A 26,193-nucleotide genomic window follows, 5' to 3' on the forward strand; every position below is an offset into this window, starting at 1 on the left:
TTGCCAAGTCCATCTTCACTACCGGCGGGAGGTTTGGGGGCGGAGCCTGAGGAGGGCAGGGTTTGAAGAGGGGAGGGACTTCAATGCCATAGAGTCTAATTGCCAATGTGGCCATTTTCTCCAGGTGAACCGATCTCTATTGGCTGGAGATCAGTTGTAATAGTGGGAGATCTCCAGCTAGTACCTGGAGGTTGGCAACGCTACTCAACACATATGCACAGAGCACAAACCAGAGCAAATTGGGCTATCCACAGGGCAAGAGGACCCCTAGGATTACCAAAATAGCTAATTTAGTAATTTTTAGGTTTTTTTTTCATATTTAGCCCCTCATAATCAGAAGCCTGAATAGGGTTGCCAGGTCCCTCTTCACCATGGGTGGGAGTTTTTGGGGCAGAGCTTGAGGAGGGCGGGGGTTTGGGGAGGGGAGGGACTTCAATGCCATAGAGTCCAATGGCCAAAGCGGCCATTTTCTTCAGGTGAACTGATCTCTATTGGCTGGAGATCAGTTGTAATAGTGGGAGATCTCCAGCTTAGGGTTGTCAACCTCCAGGTACTAGCTGGAGATCTCCCATTATTACAACTGTTCTCCAGCCGATGGAGAGCATTTTACCTGGAGAAAATGGCCGCTTTGGCAATTGGACTCTATGGCATTTAAGTCCCTCCCCTCCCCAAACCCTGCCCTCCTCAGGCTCCACCCAAAAAAACCTCCTGCCAGTGGCGAAGAGGAACCTGTCAACCCTACTCCTGCTATTACCTGGAAGTTGGCAACCCTAGACCTGAAGCTGTAGTTTACTTGTGCATTAATCCAGCTCCCACTTTAGATATTAAGTACATAAGAAGAGTCATGCTGGATCAGACCAAGGCCCATCAAGTCCTTCCACCTCTGCCTCTGGTACTGAAGGGAGTAGATATCTCCAATGTGGCTAGGGTTGCCAGCTCCGGACTAGGAAAAACCTGGAGATTTTGGGGGTGGAGCCTGAGGAGGGCGGGCTTCGGAGAGGGGAGGGACTTCAGTGCTATAGAGTCTGATGGCCACAGTGGTCATTTTCTCCAGGGGAACTGATCTCTATCACCTGGAGATCATTTGAAATACTGGGAGAGCTCCAGCCACCACCTGGAGGTTGCCAACCCTATGCGTGGCTAGGAGCCACTGTGATTAGTAGCCATGGACAGCTCCGTCCTCTATGAATTCGTCCAGCCTAAAATAAAGCTGTTATTTTTGAGTGCAGCTATTATTTTTTTAGTGCCGCTAACCCCAGAAAAGACATTAAGAACTTGCGGTCTTATGAGGGTTTTAAAAAATCCCTCTCCATTAGGGTTGCCAGGTCCTTCTTCACCACCAGCGGGAGATTTTTGGGGCGGAGCCTGAGGAGGGCGGGGTTTGGGGATAGTGTTGCCAACCTCCAGGTAGTAGCTGGAGATCTCCTGCTATCACAATGGGTCTCCAGTTCACCTGAGAAAATGGCCGCTTTGGCAATTGAACGCTATGGTGTTGAAGTTCCTCCCCAAACCCCGCCCTGCTCAGGCTCCCCCCCAAAAATCTCCCACCAGTGGCGAAGAGGGACCTGGCAACCCTATTTGGGGAGAGGGGACTTAATACCACAGAGTCCAATTGCCAACGTGGCCATTTTCTCCAGGTGAACTGATCTCTATCAGCTGGAGATCAGTTGTAATAGCAGGAGATCGCCAGCCGCTACCTGCATACTAGGAAGGTACACTCCTTTACTTCATGAATGAATCCTTTGGCATACGGAAGGACTAGAAGCTTGAAAAAATTCATCATGAAATGGGAATTTTACCGGAAGCCCATTGCACAGTGTCTTTGTTCCGTTGCTTGATTGTAATAACCTATATGTATGGACTTACATGATTTTGAGCGCTTTGCGCCTTGCTCTACCTCATTGTAACGCTTTGCGCTTCTTTGTATTGTGTAAATATCAGACCGACTGGTCTTCTCTTTTCAACTGCGGTTGTTCCTTGTGAGGTTTTGCCTCTCAATATATTTTTCTAACTAGCAATATTGTGTTCTATTAGCCTGACTTTGGGCTTGTTTTTTCTTGTGCTGTACTTTTGAATTCTGACTACTGTTTAGCACTTGTAGCCTTCGTTTGACTGCTACCTGAAGGTTGGCAACCCTACTATCTATCTATCTATCTATCTATCTATCTATCTATCTATCTATCTATCTATCTATCTATCTATCTATCTATCTATCTTAATCAGACTGATAATGTACAATTTTGGGGGGAGTGGGAGATGTGGAGAATTTACTGTGAAAAATATTTTTGATGGGTCATTTTAAAGGATACTCTTTGATTTAATCCCTCACATTTATTTGGTGTACTGATAATATTAGGATGATTACAGGTATATTAACTAGATAAAATAAGATGCTTATAAAATAACTGAGTAGAGGGGCATTATACGGTTAGCAAAAGTATATACAATTTAATTTTGGATAGAAGAGAGTGATGGGGAAGTCAATTTGTTTTATGTTATTTTTTAGATTAGGAAATTTTATATATTTTATTTTATATTGTTAAAGTATTAATGGATGCATAAAATGAGAAAACAATAAAAAAGTTATTAAAAATATCTATCTATCTATCTATCTATCTATCTATCTATCTATCTATCTATCTATCTATCTATCTATCTATCTCGTGTCCATCACTGCAAGCGGCGGGTCGGGCTGGAAGCCCTCTCGTCCCTCCTGGCCAAGTTTGGTTCAGAGAAAATTCCGAGTGGATATTTATCTGAAACGACTCCCTGGAAACACACATAAAAAGGCCCGGAGGAGGCAGACGGCCCGCGTCATGAATCCAAACATTAGAAGGCGCCTTCTTCCACATGTGTGAGACCCTGGCGACGCTGGAACCGAGGCCCGTGAACTCAACACCTCCGTCACCCGAGCGGAGAGATGGGCGGAACGAGCAGCCAAAAAGTGAGAACATTTCCCCTTGACAAGGGGGTGGTTTCGGCTGCGAAAGTTTAGTTTAGTTTGCTGTTGCCAAGCTCTGGCTCATTTCCATGGGGTTTGTGCGGCTGAACCTTCCTGCAGGGGAGAGGGCGGATGAAATCATTTGGGGGACAAAAGGCAGGGGTTCCAACCTCCAGGTGGGGCCTGGAGATCCCCCGGAATTACAACTGATCTCTAGACGACAGTAGGGTTGCCAACCTCCAGGTACTAGCTAGAGATCTCCTGCTATTACAGCTGATCTCCAGCCGATAGAGATCAGTTCACCTGGAGAAAATGGCCACTTTGGCAACTGGACTCTATGGCACTGAAGTCCCTCCTCTCCCCATACCCCACCCACCTCAGGGTCTGCCCTAAAGATCTCCAGGTATTTCCCAACCTGGAGCTGGCCAACCTAGGTGCCACTCGGGCTAAAGGTCTTTATTTTGTTTTAGAGTTGGAAAGGGAAGGAGCTTTGGTCCAAGAGTAGAACATCTGCTTCCGTGCAAAGGGCCTCAGTTCCCAGCATCTCCCGTTAAAAAGATTCAATTGTTGTTATTGTGAAAGACCTCCGCCTGAGACCCTGGAGAGCAGCTGCCAGTCAGAGCAGACAATACTGACTTGAAGGGCACTTTCACACATGCCGAATTATACATTTTCAATCCACTTCCAATGCACTTTGCAGCTGGACTTTGCTGTGTGAAACAGCAAAATCCACTTGCAAATGATTGCTAAAGTGCATTGAAAGTGGATTGAAAGTGGATTATTTAGCATGTGCGAAAGCACCCTTGGATACACCAAAGATACTGAACCAGAATCAGGCAACTTCCTGTGTTCAGGATGTACGTTCAGGCCTTTTAAACAGCCTCCCCCTACCCTTCACAAGTTAGGGAGGCTTTCTGGCTTAGATCATAGGAAATATGTTAGTTTACTTATCTGGGATTCTGCTATGTCTTCACATAACAGGATGGAATTTAAGAAACATAAATACCATCTGGCATTTGAAATTCCTAATGGCAGACTCTCTCTGCTGGGAGATAATTGATCTATCGCTGAATGTTCCATGTGCGCACTTATGCATATCAACACATACTCTTGGAACCAGCGGGACTGTGTGGTGCTGGACTAATGCGGGACTAATGACAGCGGAATCTCTTTCCATTCTCACTTACTTACTTTGGGGCTTTCCTAGTAACACCATCACTGGGCCCAGCAATGTCAGCCATACTATCTCAGGTTCATACTCCTGTTCATCTTCTAGCGTGATTTATACCACCACATGACAGCAATGCCCTTCCACCCCCTAAAGAAAGGTAAAGGTAAAGGTCCCCTGTGCAAGCAACCGGGTCATTCCTGACCCATGGGGTGACATCACATCCCGACGGTTACTAGGCAGACTTTGTTTACGGGGTGGTTCGCCAGTGCCTTCCCCAGTCGTCTTCCCTTTAACCCCAGCAGCAAGCTGGGTACTCATTTTACCGACCTCGGAAAGATGGATGGCTGAGTCCACCTTGAGCCGGCTACCTGAAACCAACTTCTGTCAGGATCAAACTCAGGTCGTGAGCAGAGCTTGGACTGCAGTACTGCAGCTTACCACTCTGCGCCACTCTCCACCCCCTACACTGGACAAAAAGGTCAGTCCCCTGCGACAAAGATTAAATGGACATAAGTCTGACATCAGAAACCACAACATTCAGAAACCAGTGGGGGAACATTTTAACTTTCCAGGACAGTCAGTTGCTGATTGAAGAATAGCAGTTCTCTTACAAGGGGATTTCAAAGGGAGATTAGAAAGAGAGACTGCTGAATTGCAACTGATAATGAAGCCCAAGACAATGCATTCTCCTGGACTGAATAGAGATCTGGGATTTATGTCTCATTAGCAATGCTAATTTCTCCACGCCTACTGTTCCTTTGCATATCACACCTAATCCAATCATGCCTGCTAATGTCCTTTACTTGCTTTTGACATTTACATTGCCATTGTGTGTCTAATTCACTCTTCTCTAAAAGGTAAAGGTTCCCTGTGCAAGCACAGGGTCATTCGTGACCCATGGGGTGACATCACATCCCAACATTTACTAGGCAGACTTTGTTTACGGGGTGGATTCCTAGTGCTTTCCCCAGTCATCTTCCCTTTACCCCCAGCAAGCTGGGTACTCATTTTACTGACCTCGGAAGGATGGAAGACTGAGTCAACCTGGAGCTGGCTACCTGAAACCAACTTCCGTTGGGATCGAACTCAGGTTATGAGCAGAGCTTGGGCTGCAGTACTGCACTATGTGCCATGGGGCTCTTATCTCTGGTACCTGGCATTAAATTTTATGGTACACATGGCCCGGCCCGACCACCCCTTTACAACCAAGTGCCCTGCTTCAGTTTGACTCCCCAAATATAACACACTAAGCACCTTTGATCAAAATCCTTGGCAAAGCACACTGGATTCCCCAGAACTATATGAAGAAGAAGAGCTGGTTTTTATATGCTGACTTTCTCCACCACTTAAGGAAGAATCAAAGTGGCTTACAATCTCCTTCCCCTCCCCTCCCCAAAACAGACACCCTGTGAGGTAGGTGGGGCTGACAGAGTGTGACTAGCCCAAGGTCACCCAGCTGGCTTCATGTGGAGGAGTGGGGAAACCAACCCGGTTCACCAGATTAGCCTCTGCCGCTCATGTGGAGGAGTGGGGAATCAAACCCAGTTCTCCAGATCAGAGTCCACCACTCCAAACCACCGCTCTTAACCGCTACACCACGCTGGCTGTCTATGTAGATTCCCTTGCACATAAGTGCAGAATATGACATTGGGTACAGAACTTCGTTTCCTGGTCTCAGTTTTTGATTTTGTTTTGATGTTGAAAAAAAAAGGAAGTTTCTAGTCCTTAGGGTCACAAAGGAATATTAGAAAGCGTGCAGGCAATGTCTGCTGAAATCTCAGGAGCCCGAGGGGTGATGAAATAAGATTTCAAGCGATTGGCGACGACGTTTCAGGGCCTCCTTTCTCATGAACAGCAGGAGCAGAATAAATTCTGCCCAATCGTAAAAGCGGAAATAAATTGTGCAAAATATGATCAACGCAGGCTTGCATAATTTATACAGGTCACAGGACTCACCTTTCCAGATGCAGATTGTTTTTTTAAAGTGCAGATTCGATTCGGCCGGTCTAACCCTCGCCCCCCACTATGTATTCTCTGCACAGCATGGCATGTTAACCTTTTCCAAATGTGTTCAGCCCAGTTTGAAAACCCACCCCACGGGCTTTTAACAACACCGTTGCCCCAACATTCCTCAAGGGGAATTGCTCCCCTAAATAACTATGCCACGATTGTGGCTCCGCAGGCACTCAAAAGCAGGGTTCCCGCTATTCCAAAGGCTCTGCCGCCTGCCCCTTCCTCAGTTCCCCATCTTCCTGAGCAACCCCAAGAGAATTTAGTCCTTCCTTCGATAACGTCGAGGCAGACGTCCAGGATCGACACCCTTTCCCCTTGACAGCCACAAGAGAATTCAGTCCTTCCTTCGATACCGTCGAAGCAGACGTCCAGGATCGACACTCTTTCCCCTTGACAGCCACTAGGCTTTTAGCCACCAGCTTAAAGTCGGGTTTCTCCCCTTCGGGGTAGATACGCACATTACACTTAAAACAGGTGGGTGGCAGTTAAGCCTGGAGAGAGAAACAGATGTAGGAGAAACACCCAGGGCGGTTGCTTCTCTGACTTTGAAGACGACCTTTGGGGGACATGGAGATATTCCACTTTTGCAGGGATCGGCCTCAACAAGAACTGAGTCTCTAGCCTTCTAGCCAACCTGCTGTGCCCCTAAAGGAAACTCCTTCAAGGACTTTTCCATGCGTCCTCTCAGTATGTCAGCAGGCTTTTCCTACAGCGGTGTCACCTGGTCAGGTTGACAGCAGCCCTGGTTTCCGTCCTGAGGCTGGAGCTTGGCGACTATCCTGGCGGTCTCCGGGGTAATCTCGAAGCGCTTGCGCCGCCCGCGGGTGTCCGGTGAGGTGCCGCGGCTGTTCGAACCCATCTCCAGGAGGCTGCTTATCGCCTCTGAGCCAGACAGGGCAGCCGCCAGCAGGGGCAGACTGGAAACTTTGGGGATGAAGGCGCGAGCGTATTTCACGGGCATCCGGCTGAAACGCGTTCGGGACTGTCTGCCGATGACAGCATCCTGGTCAAGGGAACAGTCCTCTGCGTCATCGTCATCTGTGCAATTCAGCTCTAAGTGACAGAAAGAGGCATTAGCGAGGGCGACAGCAGAAGAGGAAGAGTTGGTTTTTATATGCCAACTTTCTCTCCCTTTTAAGGAGGATCAAACTGGCTTACAATCTCCTTCTCTTCCTCTCCCCACGACAGGCACCTTGTGAGGTAGGTGGGGCTGAGAAGGTTCAGAGAGAACTGTGACTAGCCCAAGGTCACCTACTTGGCTTCACGTATAGGAATGGGGAAACCTACCTGGTTCTCCAGATTAGAGTCCACCGCTCATGTGGAGGAGTGAGGGAGATCAAACCCGGTTCTCCAGATTAGAGTCCACCTCTCTTAACCACTACACCATGCTGGCTCTCTCCATTGAATGTAACATCTAGGATTGCCAACCTCCAGGTGGGGCTTGGAGATCCCCCAGAACTACAACTGATCTTCAGATGACACAGATCAGTTCCCCTGGAGTCCACCCTCCAAAGCATCCATTTTATCCAGGGGAACTGACTTCTGTCGCTTGGAGATCAGTTTTAATAGCAGAAGTTCTCCAGCCACCACCTGGAGGTTGGCAACTCTAATTACAGAGCAGACAAAGCTACTCTAGAATGTACAGTGGTTTTTAAATTTTATTTTTAGTTATTTCACCAAATTTATACCTTGCCTTTCTGTCCTCACAAGGTCTATCAAATTAACAAATTAAAACATACATAATAAAATCATGTCTTTAAAAACAACAACCTTGAAACCAATAAGAAATGTATGATAAAAGGAATTAAAACCAGAACTATAAATATAACTCATATGCATATATATATACATGTATATATATACATAGCAACTCTTGACTGGGGAAACCGCATGCAAATGGTGGTGGAAAGTGGCATCAAGTTGCAGTCGAATTATGGCGACCCTAGGGGGTTTTCAAGGCAAGAGATGAACAGAGGTGGTTTGCCATGGCTCTGCGTAGCAACCCTGGACTTCCTTGGTGGTCCCGCAGCCAAGTATTAACCAGGGCCAACCCTAGACTTCCTTGGTGGTCTCCCATCCAAGTATTAACCAGGGCCAACCCTGGACTTCCTTGGTGGTCTCCCATCCAAGTACTAACCAGGGCCAACCCTGGACTTCCTTGGTGGTCTCCCATCCAAGTACTAACCAGGGCCAATTCTGGACTTCCTTGGTGGTCCTGCAGCCAAGTACTATCCAGGGCCAACCCTGGACTTCCTTGGTGGTCTCCCATCCAAGTACTAACCAGGGCCAACCCTGGACTTCCTTGGTGGTCTCCCATCCAAGAACTAACCAGGACCAATTCAGGACTTCTTTGGTAGTCTCCCATCTAAGTACTAACCAGGGCCAACCCTGGACTTCCTTGGCGGTCTCCCATCCAAGTACTAACCAGGGCCAACCCTGGACTTTTTTGGTGGTCTCCCATCCAAGTACTAACCAGGGCCAACCCTGGACTTCCTTGGCGGTCTCCTGTCCAGGTAATAACCAAGGCTGACCCTGGACTTCCTTGGTGGTCTCCTGTCCAGGTACTAACCAAGGCTGACCCTGCTTAGCTTCTAAGATCTGATGAGATCAGGTTAGCCTGGGCCATCCAGTTCAGGGCAGCATGGGAATACCTGGAGTTTACGAGCAAGTGTGAGCAAGATAGGCTGATGGTTTAGAGGAGATGAGAGAGCTGCATAATGTATTCCTCCCACCTGTCTCCCAAATATGGGCAAATATTCTTGCAAATGCCACACCTATAGAGAGTAAAAATTTACCTACGCTGTCTCTGCTCACAGGGGAGTGGGTTTGCTCTGTACACTGCTCATGGCTGGCGCTAGCGGATGAACAGCTCTCAGCTTCGCCGTCATCCTCATTCAGGCACACCTCAGAGGGGGGTTTCTGTTGGGAAAAGCCAAAGAGTTTTGTCGGTCTGCATTGAACTCCCCGAACGACGTTGTGACAGCGTCCCTGCTGCTGCAAGGAAACGAAACCAGCAAAGCAAACAAAACCCGCAGGAGGCGAGAACGAAATGAATCTTTGCGTACACGTAAGGGGGACGACATAATTACAACCTTTCATTATAAAAAAAAATCCAAGTGCCACATTAAAAAAAATTATATTCTCCACAGCTGCAGAAAGGCAATCCAAACTGGTCTGGTTAAAGGGATTTTAATTTAGTGTCCTATGTATGTAAAGCATTTGACCGACCACAGAACTGTAAAGCCCCCCGCAACTGCATCCCAACTACAAAGAACATGGTGTCGTCATCTTCTGAATGAAACCAAGTACCATCACACTGTCCTGCAACACATCAATATTTCATTCATGCCGGATAGCTCCCGTTGAATCTCTTCTGAGATTTCTCACTCCCTGCTGATTTCCAGCAAACCAATTTCCTCCTATCTAAAGACCATTGTTTGGAAGGCAGCAAACTACAGGAACCTGTGGGTGAAAACAGGGAACCTGGGAAGGCAGATATTTTAGGATCCCATCCCTGTTTCCTACCTCTGAAGACATGTCCATTTCTCTTGTGTCGCTTGGAAGACCTTCACTGGTAGTTCCCTCTCGTAAGGAATTTTCACGCTCACAGAACCCTGTCGAAGGGAGGTCATCCATCCCAAAAAGCTTCTCGTAGTTGAGGATGAGGAACTCAACCAGCTGGGACTGATACCCTGATTCCACAAGGCACAACATGGACAAATCATTGGTGGTGGGAGGGTGGATCAGCGTAGGGCCAAAGATGATCCCCAGGTTGTTGGGAGACATCTTGTTCTCCTCGTATCTCTCAGCCACCCTTGGAGGGAGAAAGATAGTCACCAAGGACTTAGTATCATGATGGGTAGCCGTGTTAGTCTGTCTGTAGCAGTAGAAAAGAGCAAGAGTCCAGTAGCACCTTAAAGACTAACAAAATTTCTGGCAGGATGTGAGATTTTGTGAGCCACAGCTCACTTCTTCAGATACCTGACTAAGCGACATTTATGTTATATCTGGCCCAAATGAGTTTGAAAACCCCTGACTTAGTATGTTTGTCCTCAGCTTCAACCATATTCCAGAAATAACAACAACAGAGGTGCCTGCTTCTGGGTAGCAACCCCAGACTTCCTTGGTGGTCTCCCATCCAAATACTAACCCTCACTAGCTTTTGTGATCTGACAAGTTCAGGCTACCCTGGCCTATCCAGGTCATGGCCCCAAGCATACCACTGACATATATTTTTTAAACCCATGCTTGGTTGAGCATAGAAGTGACTACTCTTGTCAAACGCGTTTCTTCTTGCTCTGATGCCAGATATACTTAGGGCAGAACTACCAGCAACAGGAAAGAAAACTCTCACAGTGACATCCAGTGCTAGACTCCCTTGTTACCTGTACAGGTGAGCAATGAGGTGCCGTAAGGTGTTATAATTTGCGGGTGGCAATTTGCTCAGGATATCTTTTGTGCTTTTGATGGGATCGACCAGTGTCTTGGAATCATCTCCAGCCCCATCTTCAGGTCTTGGCAAGCTCTTTGCCAGGGCGATGAAATCGTTGTAGAGCTTGTACGGGAGCACAGGGCTGGACAGCTGTAGCGTAAGGAAACAAGGGTCAGAATACCTTCCCGGTGCTGACCCACCGGGCTTGAACTGGATGGTTTGCAAATGTTTTTCAGCTCCCAGTTTCGGGGCTTTGTAGCTCAATGGGCTCGCGCTGTCCACTAGAGACGGACCCATAGGAGGAGCTGCTTTTGAGATGAAGGAAATGGGGATGCTAAGGCTGTCTTCGTGTTTGCTCCTTACCTCCTTAAGGAAATGTTTGAGGACTCCGGTGATGTCGTGAGGGGAATGATCTGAAAGCTCCACCAAGCTCCTGCCATTTTCGAAGGCCTGACACAGCTTTTCCATCCGGGCTTTGGCCCCACTCATTCGGTAAATCCCCTGCATCGAGGAGATAAAGGATAAACAAATGGCGGGAGGGTGACTTGACTGGGGAAAATGGTGATGTTGGAGTTTAAAAGATAATCTCTCTGACCCAGCAGTGAGATGATAGTGGCATGGTGGAGAGGGGATGGATGTCAAAGCAGCGGGTTGTTATTATTATTGTATTGGTGGGACATCTAATACCCCTTTGTAAATGTTTTGTAAGACAAATGACATAATTAAAACAAAATATGTCCACAGAACCAATCCAGTGATCCCAGTACTTCTCATCTAGTGCCACTACACAATCAGTTTACCCCTGCTTTTGTGCTAGGTAAAGGTACAAGGGTAAACTGAAATAGATCTCTTACTGAATTACCTACTAAAGATTTATTATGGCGGGACGTTTTTGTGAACAACCACCCACTTTGTCAGATGTATGAAGTGTATCCTATACCTATATACCTATATTGGAAGACATATATGTACGAGTGTGTGAATAAACAAGTACAAAATCTGATACCTGACTGCAAAGAGAAATATTGAGAGGCACAGGCTGTGCAAACAGAGTAGATGAGAAGGGCATTTTTTGTGGGAACGCTTGGCTGGAATAGGGTTGCCAACCTCCAGGTTGGGTCCTCCAGGTTGCCAACCTCCAGGGGGGTCGGCGGGCAGAGGGGTGAATTGCCGGGGGTTTGCCCGCCACCACCGGGCACCTGGCAACCCTAGCTGTAGGCCTGGTGGAATCGCTCCGTTTTACAGGCCCTGCGGAACTCCCTAAGGTCCCGCAGGGCCCTGATGCCACTAGGGAGACTGTTCCGCCAGGCCAGGGCCAGGGCCGAAAAAGCCCTGGCCCTTGTTGAGGACAGCCACACACTCTTCGGGCCAGGGACCACCAGCAGATCATTACCAGTAGAGCGTAGAGCTCTTTGGGGGGTATACCAGGAGAGGCGGTCCCAAAGATACGATGGTCCCAGACCGTGTGAGGTTGTGAAGGTCAAAACCAGCACCTTGAACCTGATCCGGTACTCCAGCTGGAGCCAGTGCAGTTGTTTCATGATCTCGGGGTGAGGACCCCTTAAGTAGGTTTGCCAACCTGCAGGTACTAGCTGGAGATCTCCTGCTATTACAACTGATCTCCAGTCGATAGAGATCACTTCCCCTGCAGAAAAGGGCCGCTTCGGCAATTGGACTCTATGGCATCGAAGTCTCTCCCCTCCCCAAATCCCACCCTCCTCAGGCTCTGCCCTAAAAACCTCCCGCTGGTGGCAAGGAGGGACCTGGCAACCCTACCCTTAAGGAGCCTCACAGTGAAATTTTGCACCAGCTGGAGCCTTTGAATCAGTTTCAGGGGCAGCCCTATGTAGAGTGAGTTACAGTAGGGGGGGGGGCAGATGGAGTCTTTACCTGGGGGCCAACGGTGGCTCTCAGCAGCCCTGCTGAGGATAGCCCCCGTTCTGTTGGTAGTTTCAGAGGGAGAGGAGCAGAGCTGCGAGGGATCTTAATGCAGAGGATATGAGTTACCTGCACTCCCAGGGCACGAGCCTCAATTTCAGAGGTACACTTCACCACGATGAATGGCACCTCCTCCTGGAAATCCCGCGGCACTTGAGCGAAGTCCACCCCAAATAGCGGCACCCGTGCTGGGAGCTTCTGATGACCACATTTAACGAGAAGGCTCTCCAAGCACTTCTTGTGACAGGTCAGGGAGCACTATGAATGACCCAGAAGCATGGCGTTAGACAGGCCAGGATCCCCTTAAGAACATAAGAAAGGCCAGGCTGGATCAGACCAAGGCCCATCAAGTCCAGCAGTCTGTTCACACACAGTGGCCAACCAGGTACCTCTAGGAAGCCAACAAACAAGACCACTGCAGCAGCAGCATCCTGCCTGTGTTCCACAGCACCTAATATGACAGGCAAGCTCCTCTGAGACTGGAGAGAATAGGTATGCATCATGACTAGTATTCATTTTGACTAGTAGCCATGGATAGTCCTGTCCTCTAATAAGAAAAGCCCTGCTGGATCAAACCAAGGTCTGTCAAGTCCAGCAGTCTGTTCACACAGTGGCCAACCAGGTGCCTCTAGGAAGCCCACAAACAAGACAACTGCAGCAGTAATATCCTGCCTGTGTTCCAAAGCACTTACTATAACGGGCATGCTTCTCTGAGACTGGAGAGAATAGATATACATAGTGACTAGTATTCATTTTGATTAGTAGCCATGGATAGCCCTCTCCTCCATGAACATGTCCACTCCCCTCTTCAAGCCTTCCAAGTTGGCAGCCATCACCACATCCTGGGGCAGGGAGTTCCACAATTTAACTATGCATCCCATGAACCCAGCCGTCACACCAGGTTTGTTTCTTGTACCTCGGTGTTTTGCAGAGAGAGTGGCATAACAGCTGCATGATTGTCGGCCAACCTGTCCCAGGAGGCCGATAAGAACATTTTATCTAAGGGACACTTCCGGTACATTCACAGGGACACAGCAGTAGAGAGCTGTTGGATCCAAGCTATTGTCTGTCTGCAGATTTACAGGATCGGTAGCGGAAAGCGGCATCAATTTGCAGCCAATTTATGGCGGCCTTGTGGGGTTTTCGAGGCAAGAGACAAACGGAGGTGGTTTTCCATTACCTGCCTCTGTGTTGCAACCCTGGACTCCTTTGGTGGTCTCCCATCCAAGTATTAACCAGAGCTGACCCTGCTTAGCTTCCAAGATATGCCCAGATCACGGTAGCCTGGTTGGGCCACTCAAGACAGGGCACAGGATTAAGGGTCTCGAAATGAACATTGGACCCACAGAGGCCGCTGGGGCAAGAATGAACTGGGGTGAACTGGAATGAACAACATATTCGGCAAATGATGGCTGGCACCCAATCCTATTCTGAGCGGGTGCCCAATTCTTTATTCACTGACATTCTCACCTACGTCAGAGATCACAGAAGGTGTACGCGATGCAAAACCTTATCTCATGCCCTCATCCCCTCCAGAGACTTGGAAACCAGGTTTCTCTGCATCATGGTCAGTCGGTAGAGGAATGAATGTGTCGAGAGGAGGACAAATGGTTTAATGCATGAAGAACCCTGCCTAAGGACAAGAGGCTGGACTCGAGCAGCAGAAAACATAACAATAAACCTCCAAATTCCACATCCTGAAGCTCCTGTTCTAAGCACCTCTTTTTTCTTTGTTGTCTCACTGGACTTTTATGCAGGGACGTTTCCCGTGGTCACCCCGTCAACTGCTTCAGGGCTTCCTTTTGATTATACATGCCTTTACCGCCCATCAGAGGTCGACTCGCTCTCCCTTCATGTTTTGCCCGTGTTTTCCCGTTTCTGGCAGCATCTGGAATACCTGGGCAAATTGCGTGGGGAGAGCGAGGTGGCCTCTGACGGTCGGAAAAGGCAGGCGTAATCAAAAGGAAGCGCCGAAGCGGTCAGTGGGGTTGACTGCGAGGAAACATCCCTGCATAAAAGACCACTGCATTGCAAACGCCAGGCTGATCTTTTTGGTTCCCGGTCTGCTGGTCTTGATGATGTCCTGAGCTTGAGAATTTGCTTGAATGCCACACCTTTCAGGCGGCAGAAAGACCCTTCTCTCTCTCCCCCCCTGCAGTCCCCACTTACCTCTTCGCACTCAGCCCCACTGACCATGAAGTTGTCACATTCTCGGCATTTCGAAGGGCCTCTGAGCTTTCGCAGGCGGTGCGTCTGAGCGGCGCTGGACAAGACAATGTTCTTATAGTGGCAGTGGCCGTTTTCAGACGCCGCATCTGTGAGATCTGAGAAAGGAATGAGGTGCACGTCCATTCTGTGGGAGAATTTTTGTCTACGGATTGATTGACAAGCAGAAACCAGAGGGAACAGACAGAAGTAGACAGGAAGGACTAGAACGGACAATTAGGGCTCAAACACACATCATGTTTTTTCCAAACTCCCTGCTAAGGTTGCCAACCCCCAGATATGAGCTGAAGATCTCTGAGAATTATAACTGATCTCCAGATGACCAAGATCAATTCCCCTGGAGAAAATGGCTGCTTTGGTGGGTGGACTCTGTGGCATTATACCCCATGGAGGTCCCTACCATTCCCAAACCTTGCCCTACCCAGTCTCCATCCCCAAATCTCCAGGAATTTCCCAACCCAGATTTCGCAACCCTACTGCCAATCTGTTACATCCCGGTGTTTTCTGTGTGTTTTTTCCAATTTTTTCCAAGCCTGATTTGTGGAAACTGATTTGAACTTAGAACACAACTGCGTAGCCAGCCTGTGTGGACTAGCAATATGTAGTAGCTTCAGAGCTGCTGTCCTATTACATTTGCTGTTCCCTCTTTGCTGCTTCTGTTCACTTCCTGTTCACTCACATTAGCAGCTGCATTCCTGAATCAAGTTTTATTCAGCTCCTGTTTGGGAAAAGGGGGGAGGCAGAATTACTGCTTTGCCCCTTGATGTCAAACCTATTGCTCATTGTACTTTGCCTTTTTCTTTTTCATTAATTGTAAGTTCATAACTGCAGATATGAACATGAAAAAAGAACAGTAATGATGAACTGCATTCCTTGCAAAGAGAAAAACAGTAAGAACATAAGAAAAGCCCTAATGGATCAGACCGAAGGCCCATCAAGTCCAGGAGTCTGTTCACACACTGGCCAACCAGGTGCCTCTAGGAAGCCCACAAACAAGACAACTGCAGCAGCACCATCCTGCCTGTGTACCACAGCACCTAATAGAATAGGCATGCTCCTCTGATCCTGGAGAGAATAGGTGTGCATCATGACCAGTATCCATTTTAACTAGTAGCCATGAATACCCCTTTCCTCCATGAACATGTCTACTCCCCTCTTCAAGCCTTCCAAGTTGGCAGCCATCACCACATCCAGGGTCAGGGAGTTCCACAATTTAACTATGCGTTGTGTGAAAAAATACTTCATTTTTTCTGTTTTGAATCTCTCACCCTCTAGCTTCAGCAGATGACCCCGCATTCTAGTATTATGGGAGAGGGAGAAAAACCTCTAAACCTCTCCCTGTCACTCTCTCCAAACCATGCATAATTTTATAGATCTCTATCACGTCTCCCCTTAGCCCAACACATGGGCACTGAAGACTGATTTGAGAACGCATGGCCACTGAGAGGGGACATTAATTAAGCCAAGAAATAGTAGTGACAGAAAAGAGGGAAATCAAACAAATATAAAATGACATTTGTAGAGAGAAATGGGACTTTTACTGAATAATCCTTACTCCTAAGTGAACCCATGATAGGAATTTTGCCTATGGGGACAGAAATTGTTGACCTTTTATTGGAAATTCAGCAATATATTCACAGTGTGGAACCTCTTTCCCATCAAGTTCCAGCCAACTTATGGTGACCCCATAGGGTTTTCAAGGCAAGAGACAGTCAGAGGTGGTTTCCCTTTGCTTATCTCTGCACAGCATCCCTGGACTTCCTTTGTGGTCTCCCATTCAAATACTGACCAGAGCCAACCCTGCTTACCTTCCAAGATCTGGCAAGATTGGGCTAGCCTGAGTCTTCCAGGTGAGAGTACCTAGCTGTGTGTGTGCCATCAAGTCACAGCTGACTTATGGCGACCTCGTATGGGGCCGTGGCTCAGTGGTAGAGCATCTGTTTGGCATGCAGAAGGTCCCAGGTTCAATCCCAGTTAAAAGGACCAGGCAAGTAGGTGATGTGAAAGACCTCTACCTGAGACCCTGGTGAGTAGACAACACTGACTTTGTTGGACCAAGGGTCTGATTCAGTAGAAGGCAGCTTCATGTGTTCAGGGTTTTCAAGGCAAGAGACATTCGGAGGTGGTTTGCCATTGCCTGCCTCTGTGTGGGCTGAGAGAGTTCTGAGAGAACTGTGACTGGCCCAAGGCCACTGAGCTGGCTTCATGTGTAGGAGTAGGGAATTGAACCCGGTTCTCCAGATCAGAGTCTGCCGCTCTCAACCACTACACCATGCCAGCTAGTCAAACAACAGCTCACATGGCCTGGGGCAATATTCAAATGTGTACCCTTCACCTAGTCTGAGGCTGCCTATTCTGGGAATGATAGGAGCCGTCTGTAACTGTAGGCAGACACATTTCCTTTCCGCACAGCATTATTGTGTGTGCCCACCGTGTAGTAATGACTGTAACCAATAATCAGATCTCTGTTTCACTCCTCATCTCACCAGCTGGGGCTGTTTTTTTGCTTCTCACCATTATCGTAGGCGTGTATCAAATCTCTGTCTTCATAGTCCTCTGAGGAAGACACAGTGCCAGTAGAGGGAGCTTTCAGCAGCTTTCGGTGCCCTGGACGTGAAAGAAAAATTGATCCAGTCAGACATAGAAGACCCAAGCACTATGGTTGTTTATGCACGGGAGTTTTACCTGAGGTTCGTTGCTCACTGGACCCACACTTTCCTGTCGGGAATCTATGCACCAGCAGTCTCCAAGCTCAAATCAAGTCCCCGCCCTTTAAATGCTGCCTTGTAATTGGCTTACTTTGTAGAGCTTACTGTAAGAAACCCCCCCCCAAAACCAATTGCTGCATAAAAAAGCATTTTAAGAACAAAAAACAAAAAGTGGAACAATCTGAAAGGACTTGTGTGTGTGTGTGTGTGGGGGAATCCAAGCCTTGGTTCTCAAAAGCCTTTCTTCGGCTCAGAAAATGTTCCCAGGAAGCATTTGAATCCCCGCCTCTTTGCACACTGCTTTGTAATTGGCTGTGAGAGAATCCAAGCTTGCGTGTCCCCACTTTGCCTTATGCATAGGGATTTCAGCTGGGCTGAGCTCAGGGGAGAAGGAAGAATTGGGTTAAGAGAGGAAAGGGAAGGGCCGGGATTCATGAGGGCTGGCAGCGAGGTCATCTCTAATGGACAGAAAACTCATGCAGAACTCCAAGGAACAACCAAGGCAGACCCGGGGCAAACGTGAGTGAAAATACCCATGCATAAATGACCTAGGCTTAAAGCCAATCTGGATATTTCTGGAAGAGATATTGCTAAAAAAAATTATTTACATTTACTCAAATTGTAAATGAAATGCATATGGTAACAGAACAACAGAATATGCCAACTTGGAGAAGAGAGGCAAATAGGGTAAGTAAAGACATAATTATACAATTACCATTTAACAAAATGTTATTTCGGTTCTGATAAGAGTATGAGCGTTATTTTATGTTTTAAATTGGGTTTATTTTTAAATTTACTGTTCTCTGGTTCAGAGGATATATTAAAAATTAAATAAACAGACTATACGCTTTCCAAGTAACGATACTGATGAAGAAATCAAATGGGAATTTCTGAATTTCACAGCGCTGCGGAATTCCAGAACTCAGAACATATTACTGCATTATTTAAAGCATCTATCTCCTATGCCAAATCACAAAAAGCAGTAAAATCAGTCTATCTACAGAATCCCTAAGCACTTAGAAACTACTGAGGTAAGAAGAAAAATGCAACTTTGTAAATTTTCAGAAGAAAAACGACATCCTCACCTCTCACCCCCCCCCCCAAACCCTGTTGTTATAGGGACAGAGTCTTTTCCATGCAGGATTAAAAGTTGTGAGCAATTGAGAATCAGGAAAAACAGGAGAGAGGAGAAATCCACCTGCTCAAATCCCTAAGATTTTAGAGAATCCTTGTGAAGTGGAGGGTATTTCCAAATTGTTCCTCCCTCCCACAATTCCCCATGAGACCCCCATTTCTTTCTCTTGCTAATGACAACCTTGATGGTTGAATGACTATGACATGAAAACCATATTATCCTTAGATCAAGCCAAGGTTTCTGCACACTGTTCATGAAACTTATTAAAAATAGAACAGAAAGAGAAATCCATACCCCAAATGGCCTGTGTGTGTGTTAAGTGCCGTCAAGTCGTTTCCGACTCATGGCGACCCTATGAATCAATGTCTTCCAAAGTGTCCTATCCTTAACAGCCTTGCTCAGATCTTGCAAATTGAGGGCTGTGGCTTCCTTTAAAGAGTCAATCCATCTCTGGTTGGATCTTCCTCTTTTCCTGCTGCCTTCAACTTTTCCTAGCATGATTGTCTTTTCCAGTGACTCTTGTCTTCTCATAATATGTCCAAAGTACAACAGCCTCAGTTTAGTCATTTTAGCTTCTAGGGTCAGTTCAGGCTTGATTTGTTTTTTGGCGGTCCAGGGTATCCGTAACACTTTCCTCCAATGCCACATTTCAAAAGAATCTACTTTCTTCCTATCAGCTTTCTTTATAGCCTGATGAGGTCTAAATATCCACATTGCCAACCAGGAGGTAGGGTTTCCAGCTCCAGGTTGGGTAATACCTGGAGATTGTGGGGCTGGAGCCTGAGGAGGGCACCGTTTGGAGTGGGGAGAGACTTCAGTGCCATAGAGTCCAATTGCCAAAGCAGCCATTCTTTCGAGGGGAACTCATCTCGATTGCCTGGAGATCAGTTGTAATCTGATTCTTCTTAAAAGGGTGAGAAAGTCGGCATATAAAAACCAACTCTTCTTCTTCTTCTTTTCCTCCTCCTCCTCCTCCTCCTCCTCCTTCTTCTTCTTTTCCTTCTTCTTCTTTTCCTTCTTTTCCTTCTTTTCCTTCTTCTTCTTTTCCTTCTTCTCCTTCTTCTTCTTCTCCTTCTTCTCCTTCTCCTTCTTCTTCTTCTTCTTCTTCTTTTCCTTCTTTTCCTTCTTTTCCTTCTTCTTCTTTTCCTTCTTTTCCTTCTTCTCCTTCTTCTTCTTCTCCTTCTTCTCCTTCTCCTTCTCCTTCTCCTTCTCCTTCTTCTTCTTCTTCTTCTGTGGTTCCCAAACATTTCGAGCCACCGCCCCCTTGGTTCCACAAACTCAACCCCAGCGCCCTCTACCCTATCCAACAACACAGTTGAAGGGGCCCACCTCTAGCAGCCCCCCTCACTGCCCTAGGGTTTTCAAGGCAAAAGATGTTCAGAGGAAGTTTGCCATTGCCTGCCTCTGTGTAGTAACCCTGGACTTTCTTAGGGATCTCTCATCCAAGTACTAACCAGGTCCAACCCCACTTAGCTGTGAGCTGACAAGGTCAGCCAAGCCTGGGCCATCCAGGTCTGGTTGGATCAGGTAATAGGTGATGTGAAAGAACCTCCACCTGAGACCCCGAAGAGCCGCTGCCAGTCTAAGTAGACAATACTGACCTTGATGGACCAATGGTCTGATTCAGTACAAAGCTGCTTCATGTGTTCAGGTGTTCAAACATATAGAATGCATTTCGAATGAAAGAGGATGACATTCATCTCACCTGGGCTGGAGGTGGGGGAATCCAGGGACTGCCCCTCGGTGCTCCCTCCCAGGCTCTCTGTGTCACTGTAGAAGGATTTGCTGGGACCTAGATGACAAAAGCAAGACCAATAACTGTCTATAAATGTCAAAAAATTAGAACAGTGGAAATGGATTGAGAAAATCATCATTATCCACAGGACCTATGTACATTTCCCTTTGTATTGCTGTGTCCTATCAAAATGAGTTTTGCTCATACCGTATTTGGCATGTTTTCAGGCTGAACCAGAGAAAACCTGATTTTTCTCCCCAAGAGGAAGATGCTCGCTAGTTTCACAGAGCTTTGCAGGTGCCTATTGGCTAGCTCCTGTACTGTTTCCTAGCTAAATGTGGCAATGATTAGAGCAGGGGTGTGAAATGTAAGGCCAGCGGGCCAGATCCAGCCCCTTGAGAGCACTTATCTGGCCAGCGAGCCAGCTGAGGCAGCCACACACACATCCTTCTCGATCTGGGCTGGCAAGGCATGTTCCAGCCCAACCAAGTTAAATTTATGTCGTATCCAGTCCTCGTAAGAATGGAGTCCAACACCCCTGGATTAGAGGTTATGACAGGGTTAACAATTGGGGTTAATGCTGTGTGTGTGTTAAGTGCCATCAAGTCGCTTCCGACTCATGGCGACCCTATGAATCAATGTCCTCCAAAATGTCCTATCTTTGACAGCCTTGCTCAGATCTTGCAAACTGAGGGCCGTGGCTTCCTTTATTGAGTCCATCCATCTCTTGTTGGGTCTTCCTCTTTTCCTGCTGCCCTCAACTTTTCCTAGCATGATTGTCTTTTCCAGTGACTCTTGTCTTCTCATATTGTGACCAAAATATGATGCTATGAGGGAAATCATTCTGAAAATATTAAGGCTTTGGATCCTAACCATATTTGCTGCAGGCAGGAGGTGCTTCCCACCAGCAGGCAAGTAGGGTGGCCAGGTCCCTCTTCGCTACATGAAACTTATTAAAAATAGAACAGAGAGGGAAATCTATACCCCAAATGGCCTGATGAGGTCTAAATATCCACATTGCCAACCTGGAGGTAGGGTTTCTAGCTCCAGGTTGGATAATGAACAAATGCATTATTGCTGGTATGTATATTTACTTTCTTTCAACTTTGTTATGGTTATGTAAGTTAGTTATTATGGAAATTTTTTTATTACAATTTCTATATATTGGCTGAAGAAGCTTAACAGCGAAAACGCGGGAACTTATTCTGGGAAAAGCGTTCCCAACCTTTGCCATTTCCTCTTCCATCGTACCGGAGTCTCCCGGTCCCCCGCCCCACGGGCGAAAATTGCTACAGCCTGTTGTGCGTAATTGCTGTGGATTCTGGACCATTGCTTAGGATCACACCGTGATTTCAGCGAAGGAACTTTTGCGCCCGACCACAGCTTTCACTCTTCACCCTTATATGGGGTTTGTTAGTACTTCGGTCCCTTTTCGCTTTGTTTATATGCACAGAAGTTGAAACATTTATGAATGTAATTCTTTAATATTGTATACACTGCAAATATTATAAGCACTATAGTGATAAGAATAAGAATAAGACTTGAAAATCAAATAATATTGTAATTGCTTTATTCATGGTGAGCCCGTGTGCTGCCTTTTTTTCTACACTATACTGATATAGCACTAGGTGTTATTTCTCTTAGTACCTGGAGGTCGGCAACCCTACAGACAAGGAAGGGAGCAATATGGCTGATTCTTCCCTCTCGCTGTGGCCCCCAGCTTCACAAACCTTGCTGCTCCCAGAGGCGCACTGACCCTCCCTGAGCATGTTTGCAAAGGGCAGGGCAGGCAGCCACAGGAAGCAGGAAAGTTCCCTTCTCCAAGCGCCGCTCGCATAGCATAGGATCCAAAGTGATGTCCTTATACAGCCAAAGAGAAGGGGGGAAATGGGCCTGGAAGAATCATCTTAAAAGACAGTGGGAAATCCGTTCAAGAGTCAGCAGGTCAGAAGGCATTACTGAAATCATTCAATTTGGCCTCTGTCTACACGACACCATGAAATTCATTCTGACTTTTACTAGATGGAGGTAATCTCGGTGCGCCAAACTGCGGTGCCTTATTTAGGAGCTGTTGTGATGAAGTAGAGAATCCATCCCTCCACCGCCCAGCAGCAGACGCCAATAATTAATCAGCCTTCTATCTTTCAGACAATCTATACAGTAATCTTTTCTAGCATTTTATGAGTCTGTCATCTAGGGATAGTCCAGAAGTACTTGGATTCTTTAGTTCAAAGAAAATAACTGGTGGTGGGGAGGGTATATTGCCAGCTTTCAAGTGAGCAAGTGTTCACCAGATCCATGGCGGGCTTAAAAAAAAGCCTATTCAAATTACTGGATGAGAGGAGGAGGAGGAGAAGGAGGAGGAGGAGGAGGAGGAGGAGAAGAAGAGTTACAGCCCATTCCTGAAAATGCGGTGTGCGGAGTTGACGGAGAAGACGCGCAGCGGTGCCTCTTCCTCAGCTGAATCGTGCACACCGCAAAACCAAAAAAAGCCGTATCGCGGCTTTTTGTTTTGTTTTACCGGAGCCTTTCGCCCCATAGGGAACAGCGAGGCTGTGCCTGCTAAAAAGCAGTCACAGCACCTCCGTTCCCAGTGCCGGCGGCAACGGCCGAAATGGGATAGGAAACCGCCTACCCGGCGGCTCCTCCCCCCGGAACGTCCCGGGAACGCCCCTCTGCGCCAGCGTGGCCTCTCTATGCCGTGGCCTGCACCACAGAGAGGCAGCTCTGGCGGAGGGGGGAGGCGAGACTGGCCTCGCTGTCAGCATAAGTGCGTTTAATCACGCGATTATATGCACTTACACTGGCGGCGAGGTCACACCGCCTCCTACGAAGTATCGGCCCAATTTTCAGGAATGGGCTGTTGGTTTTTATATGCCGACTTTCTCTACCACTTAAGGGAGACTCAAACTGGCTTACAATTGCCTTCCCTTCCCCTCCCCACAACAGACAACCAGCGAGGTAGGTTAGGTTAATGGGTTAGCAATTTCTAATACGGCCTCCCTCTTGGAATAAAGAATTTGCCTTGGTTTATGCAGAAACCATCCATAATCAAAAGGTCCCTTATGCATGGGTTGTTTGCCCCGACTTGGATGCTATTGGAAAGTGAGTTTTTCCTCTCACTCCCCCACAGTATTGTGGGGTTTAGACATAAGAACATAAGAAAAGCCATGCTGGGTCAGACCAAGGCCCAACAATTCCAGCAATCTGTTCACACAATGGCCAACCATGTGCTTTTAGGAAGCCCACAAACAAGATGACTGCAGCAGCATTATCCTTCCTGTGTTCCACAGCACCTAATATATTAGGCGTGCTCCTGTGATCCTGGAGAAAATAAGTATGCATCATGACTAGTATCTATTTTTACTAGTAGCCATGGATAGCCCTCTCCTCTGTGAACATGTCCATTCTTCAAGCCTTCCAAGTTGGCGGCCATCACCACATCCTGGGGCAGGGCTTCCTTGAACCTTCTGGGTTTCTCCTGTGATCTTTTCTAAACCTGTTTTGATTTGATGTTTTGGGGAAGATTGTTGCAAAGTTGGGGTGGCACCCATGTGTACAGGAAAGTCTGTTATTCAAAGCTCCTCCAGCAACCATGTGTGTGTTAAGTGCCGTCAAGTCGCTTCCGACTCATGGCGACCCTATGAATCAATGTCCTCCAAAACGTCCTGTCGTTAACAGCCTTGCTCAGGTCTTGAAAACCGAGGGCCGTGGCTTCCTTGATTGAGTCAATCCATCTCATGCTGGGACTTCCTCTTTTCCTGCTGCCTTCCACTTTTCCTAGTACTATTGTTTTTTTCCAGTGACTCCTGCCTTCTCATAATGTGACCCAAGTACAATAGCCTCAGTTTAGTCATTGTCACTTCTTGGGAAAGTTCAGGCTTAATTTGATCTAAGGGCCAAAATACACGTTACTTTTTTATAGACTTGGGTTCCCCGCAGCCACACAGCAGCTGTGGGGAACAGCCCCTAAAAAAAGAAAAGAAAACAGAGAGCCCAAACAGGCTCAGAATGGTGCCCTGGGGGGAAGAAGGGCTGCTGCCTCCACCACCACCCCAGCTGTTTTCCCATGTGAAAACCACACTGGGGAGGGAGTTATTATGCCAATTTTGCTCTTCTGTGAGCACAGATACTCCACAGATAATCCTGTGAGGTATGACCGGTAGGGTTTCCATGTCCCCTTCACAACTGGCGGGAGGTTTTTGGGGCAGAACCTGAGGAGGATGGGGTTTGGGGAGGGGAGGGACTTCAATGCCATAGAGTCCAGTTGCCAAAACAGCCATTTTCTCCTGGTTAACTGATCTCTATTGGCTGGAAATCAGTTGTAATAGCGGGAGATCTCCAGCTACTACCTGGAGGTTTGGAAAATAGCACAGGAATCAGGGTACAAATGAGCACAAAAAACGGGGTACAAAGTAGAAAAAATCTAATATGTGATTATAACATGAGAGACAATATGCAAAAGTGCACACCAACAAACAGGTACCAAATGTACTATCCTATAAATATATACATATATACAAAGCATCCAAGATGCAAACTCTATGCAAGGCACGCAATGTATATTCTTCTGGGTGGCAAATGAGAACAGTTCCTGTAGAATATCCAATAATTGGTATAATCCGAAAGAATTATACCAATTATTGGATATTCTATAGGAACTGTTCTCATTTGCCATCCAGAAGAATATACATTTTCTGCCTTGCATAGAGTTTGCATAATGGATGCTTTGTACATATGTATGTATTTATAGGATAGTACATTTGGTACCTGTTTGTTGGTTTGCACTTTTGTATATTGTATCTCATGTTATAATCACATATTAGATTTTTTCTACTTTGTACCCCATTTTTTGTGCTTATTTGTACCCTGATTCCTGTGCTGTTTTCCAAACCTATACGGTATAGGCACAGAGGTGCCCAGATTTACTACCTGGAGGTTGGCAACCCTAATGACCGGCCCAAGGTCACCATTATGTTTCATGGCCAGCAGGGGTTTGACCTTGGATCTCCCCGATCCTAGTGCAACACTCCAACCACTGTGCCACACTGACTTTCTAGCTGGCTATTCCTGATAGGCTACCAAGGGCATCATACATATTCATGGATGTAGTCACAAAATATACAGTAGCCACAAAATATAAAGACATCTGAAGGATAAGATGGAAAACGAACTTGGATTTGCACATATCTTACTTTGCTCGCTGCTGACAGAAGACAGCTTTCCAGAGGCATCTTCTGAGGAGCTGCTGAGGTCAACGGCAGATGAAGAGATGTGACCATAAAGTGCGGCATTCTTTCTTCTGGCACTGGAGGGTGACCTGAGAAAACAAAACACCATTTGTATGTCTCCGTTTTCCCCACAAGAAACCAGAAGAAGAAGGAAAAAGGAAGGAAGGAAGGGGAAGAAGAAAAAGATGAGTTGGTTTTTATACCCCAATTTTCTCTACCTTTAAGGAGTCTCAAATAGGGCTGTGCATTCGGTAAAAACCGAACCGAAAAAATACTGGATAAATGCCATTCCGGTAAATTTCTGGTTCGGGTTTACCGAGTCTGCAAAATCCGGGAGGTTGGCAAAGCCAAATTTGCCGTTCCCGAAAAAGCCGGATAAAAATCCGGTTTTTTCAGGAATGTCTTTCTGTGGCTCCTGGGGGAGCATTTTTGCAAGTAGAGGCCCCAGATTTTCAGGGTAGCTAGAAGGGACTCTCCTTACAGGAACCCCCGAGTTTGGTGAAGATTGGGTCAAGGGGTCTGGAGTTATGGGGTCTGGAAGGGGTCGCCCCCATCCTCCTCCATTGAAAAGCATTGGCAAAAGTGGCTGTGTTCAGATTCTTTAGTGTGATCTTCACAATGTATCTCAATGGAAGAGACGGGCTTTAAACAGTGGGGAAGTTT

At 47.0% G+C, this 26,193-nt stretch overlaps 1 protein-coding gene across 1 annotated transcript in view; it reads right to left on the minus strand.

Moving 5' to 3' along the window:
* Positions 1–6,831: 6,831 nt before the first annotated feature.
* GMIP (GEM interacting protein) overlaps positions 6,832–26,193 on the minus strand; it is a 71,793-nt gene continuing 52,431 nt past the window's right edge. The window contains exons 13-22 of the mRNA XM_056849631.1: positions 25,495–25,619; positions 20,270–20,356; positions 17,236–17,328; positions 14,665–14,819; positions 12,565–12,753; positions 10,921–11,058; positions 10,511–10,707; positions 9,651–9,939; positions 8,921–9,044; positions 6,832–7,178 (exon numbers count right to left, since the gene is read on the minus strand). Coding sequence (XP_056705609.1) covers positions 6,832–7,178; positions 8,921–9,044; positions 9,651–9,939; positions 10,511–10,707; positions 10,921–11,058; positions 12,565–12,753; positions 14,665–14,819; positions 17,236–17,328; positions 20,270–20,356; positions 25,495–25,619 — 1,744 coding nt within the window. The remainder of the gene's footprint in view (positions 7,179–8,920; positions 9,045–9,650; positions 9,940–10,510; positions 10,708–10,920; positions 11,059–12,564; positions 12,754–14,664; positions 14,820–17,235; positions 17,329–20,269; positions 20,357–25,494; positions 25,620–26,193) is intronic.

Source organism: Euleptes europaea, chromosome 1 (genome assembly GCF_029931775.1).
Source record: "Euleptes europaea isolate rEulEur1 chromosome 1, rEulEur1.hap1, whole genome shotgun sequence".
Classification (NCBI taxonomy): domain Eukaryota; kingdom Metazoa; phylum Chordata; class Lepidosauria; order Squamata; family Sphaerodactylidae; genus Euleptes; species Euleptes europaea.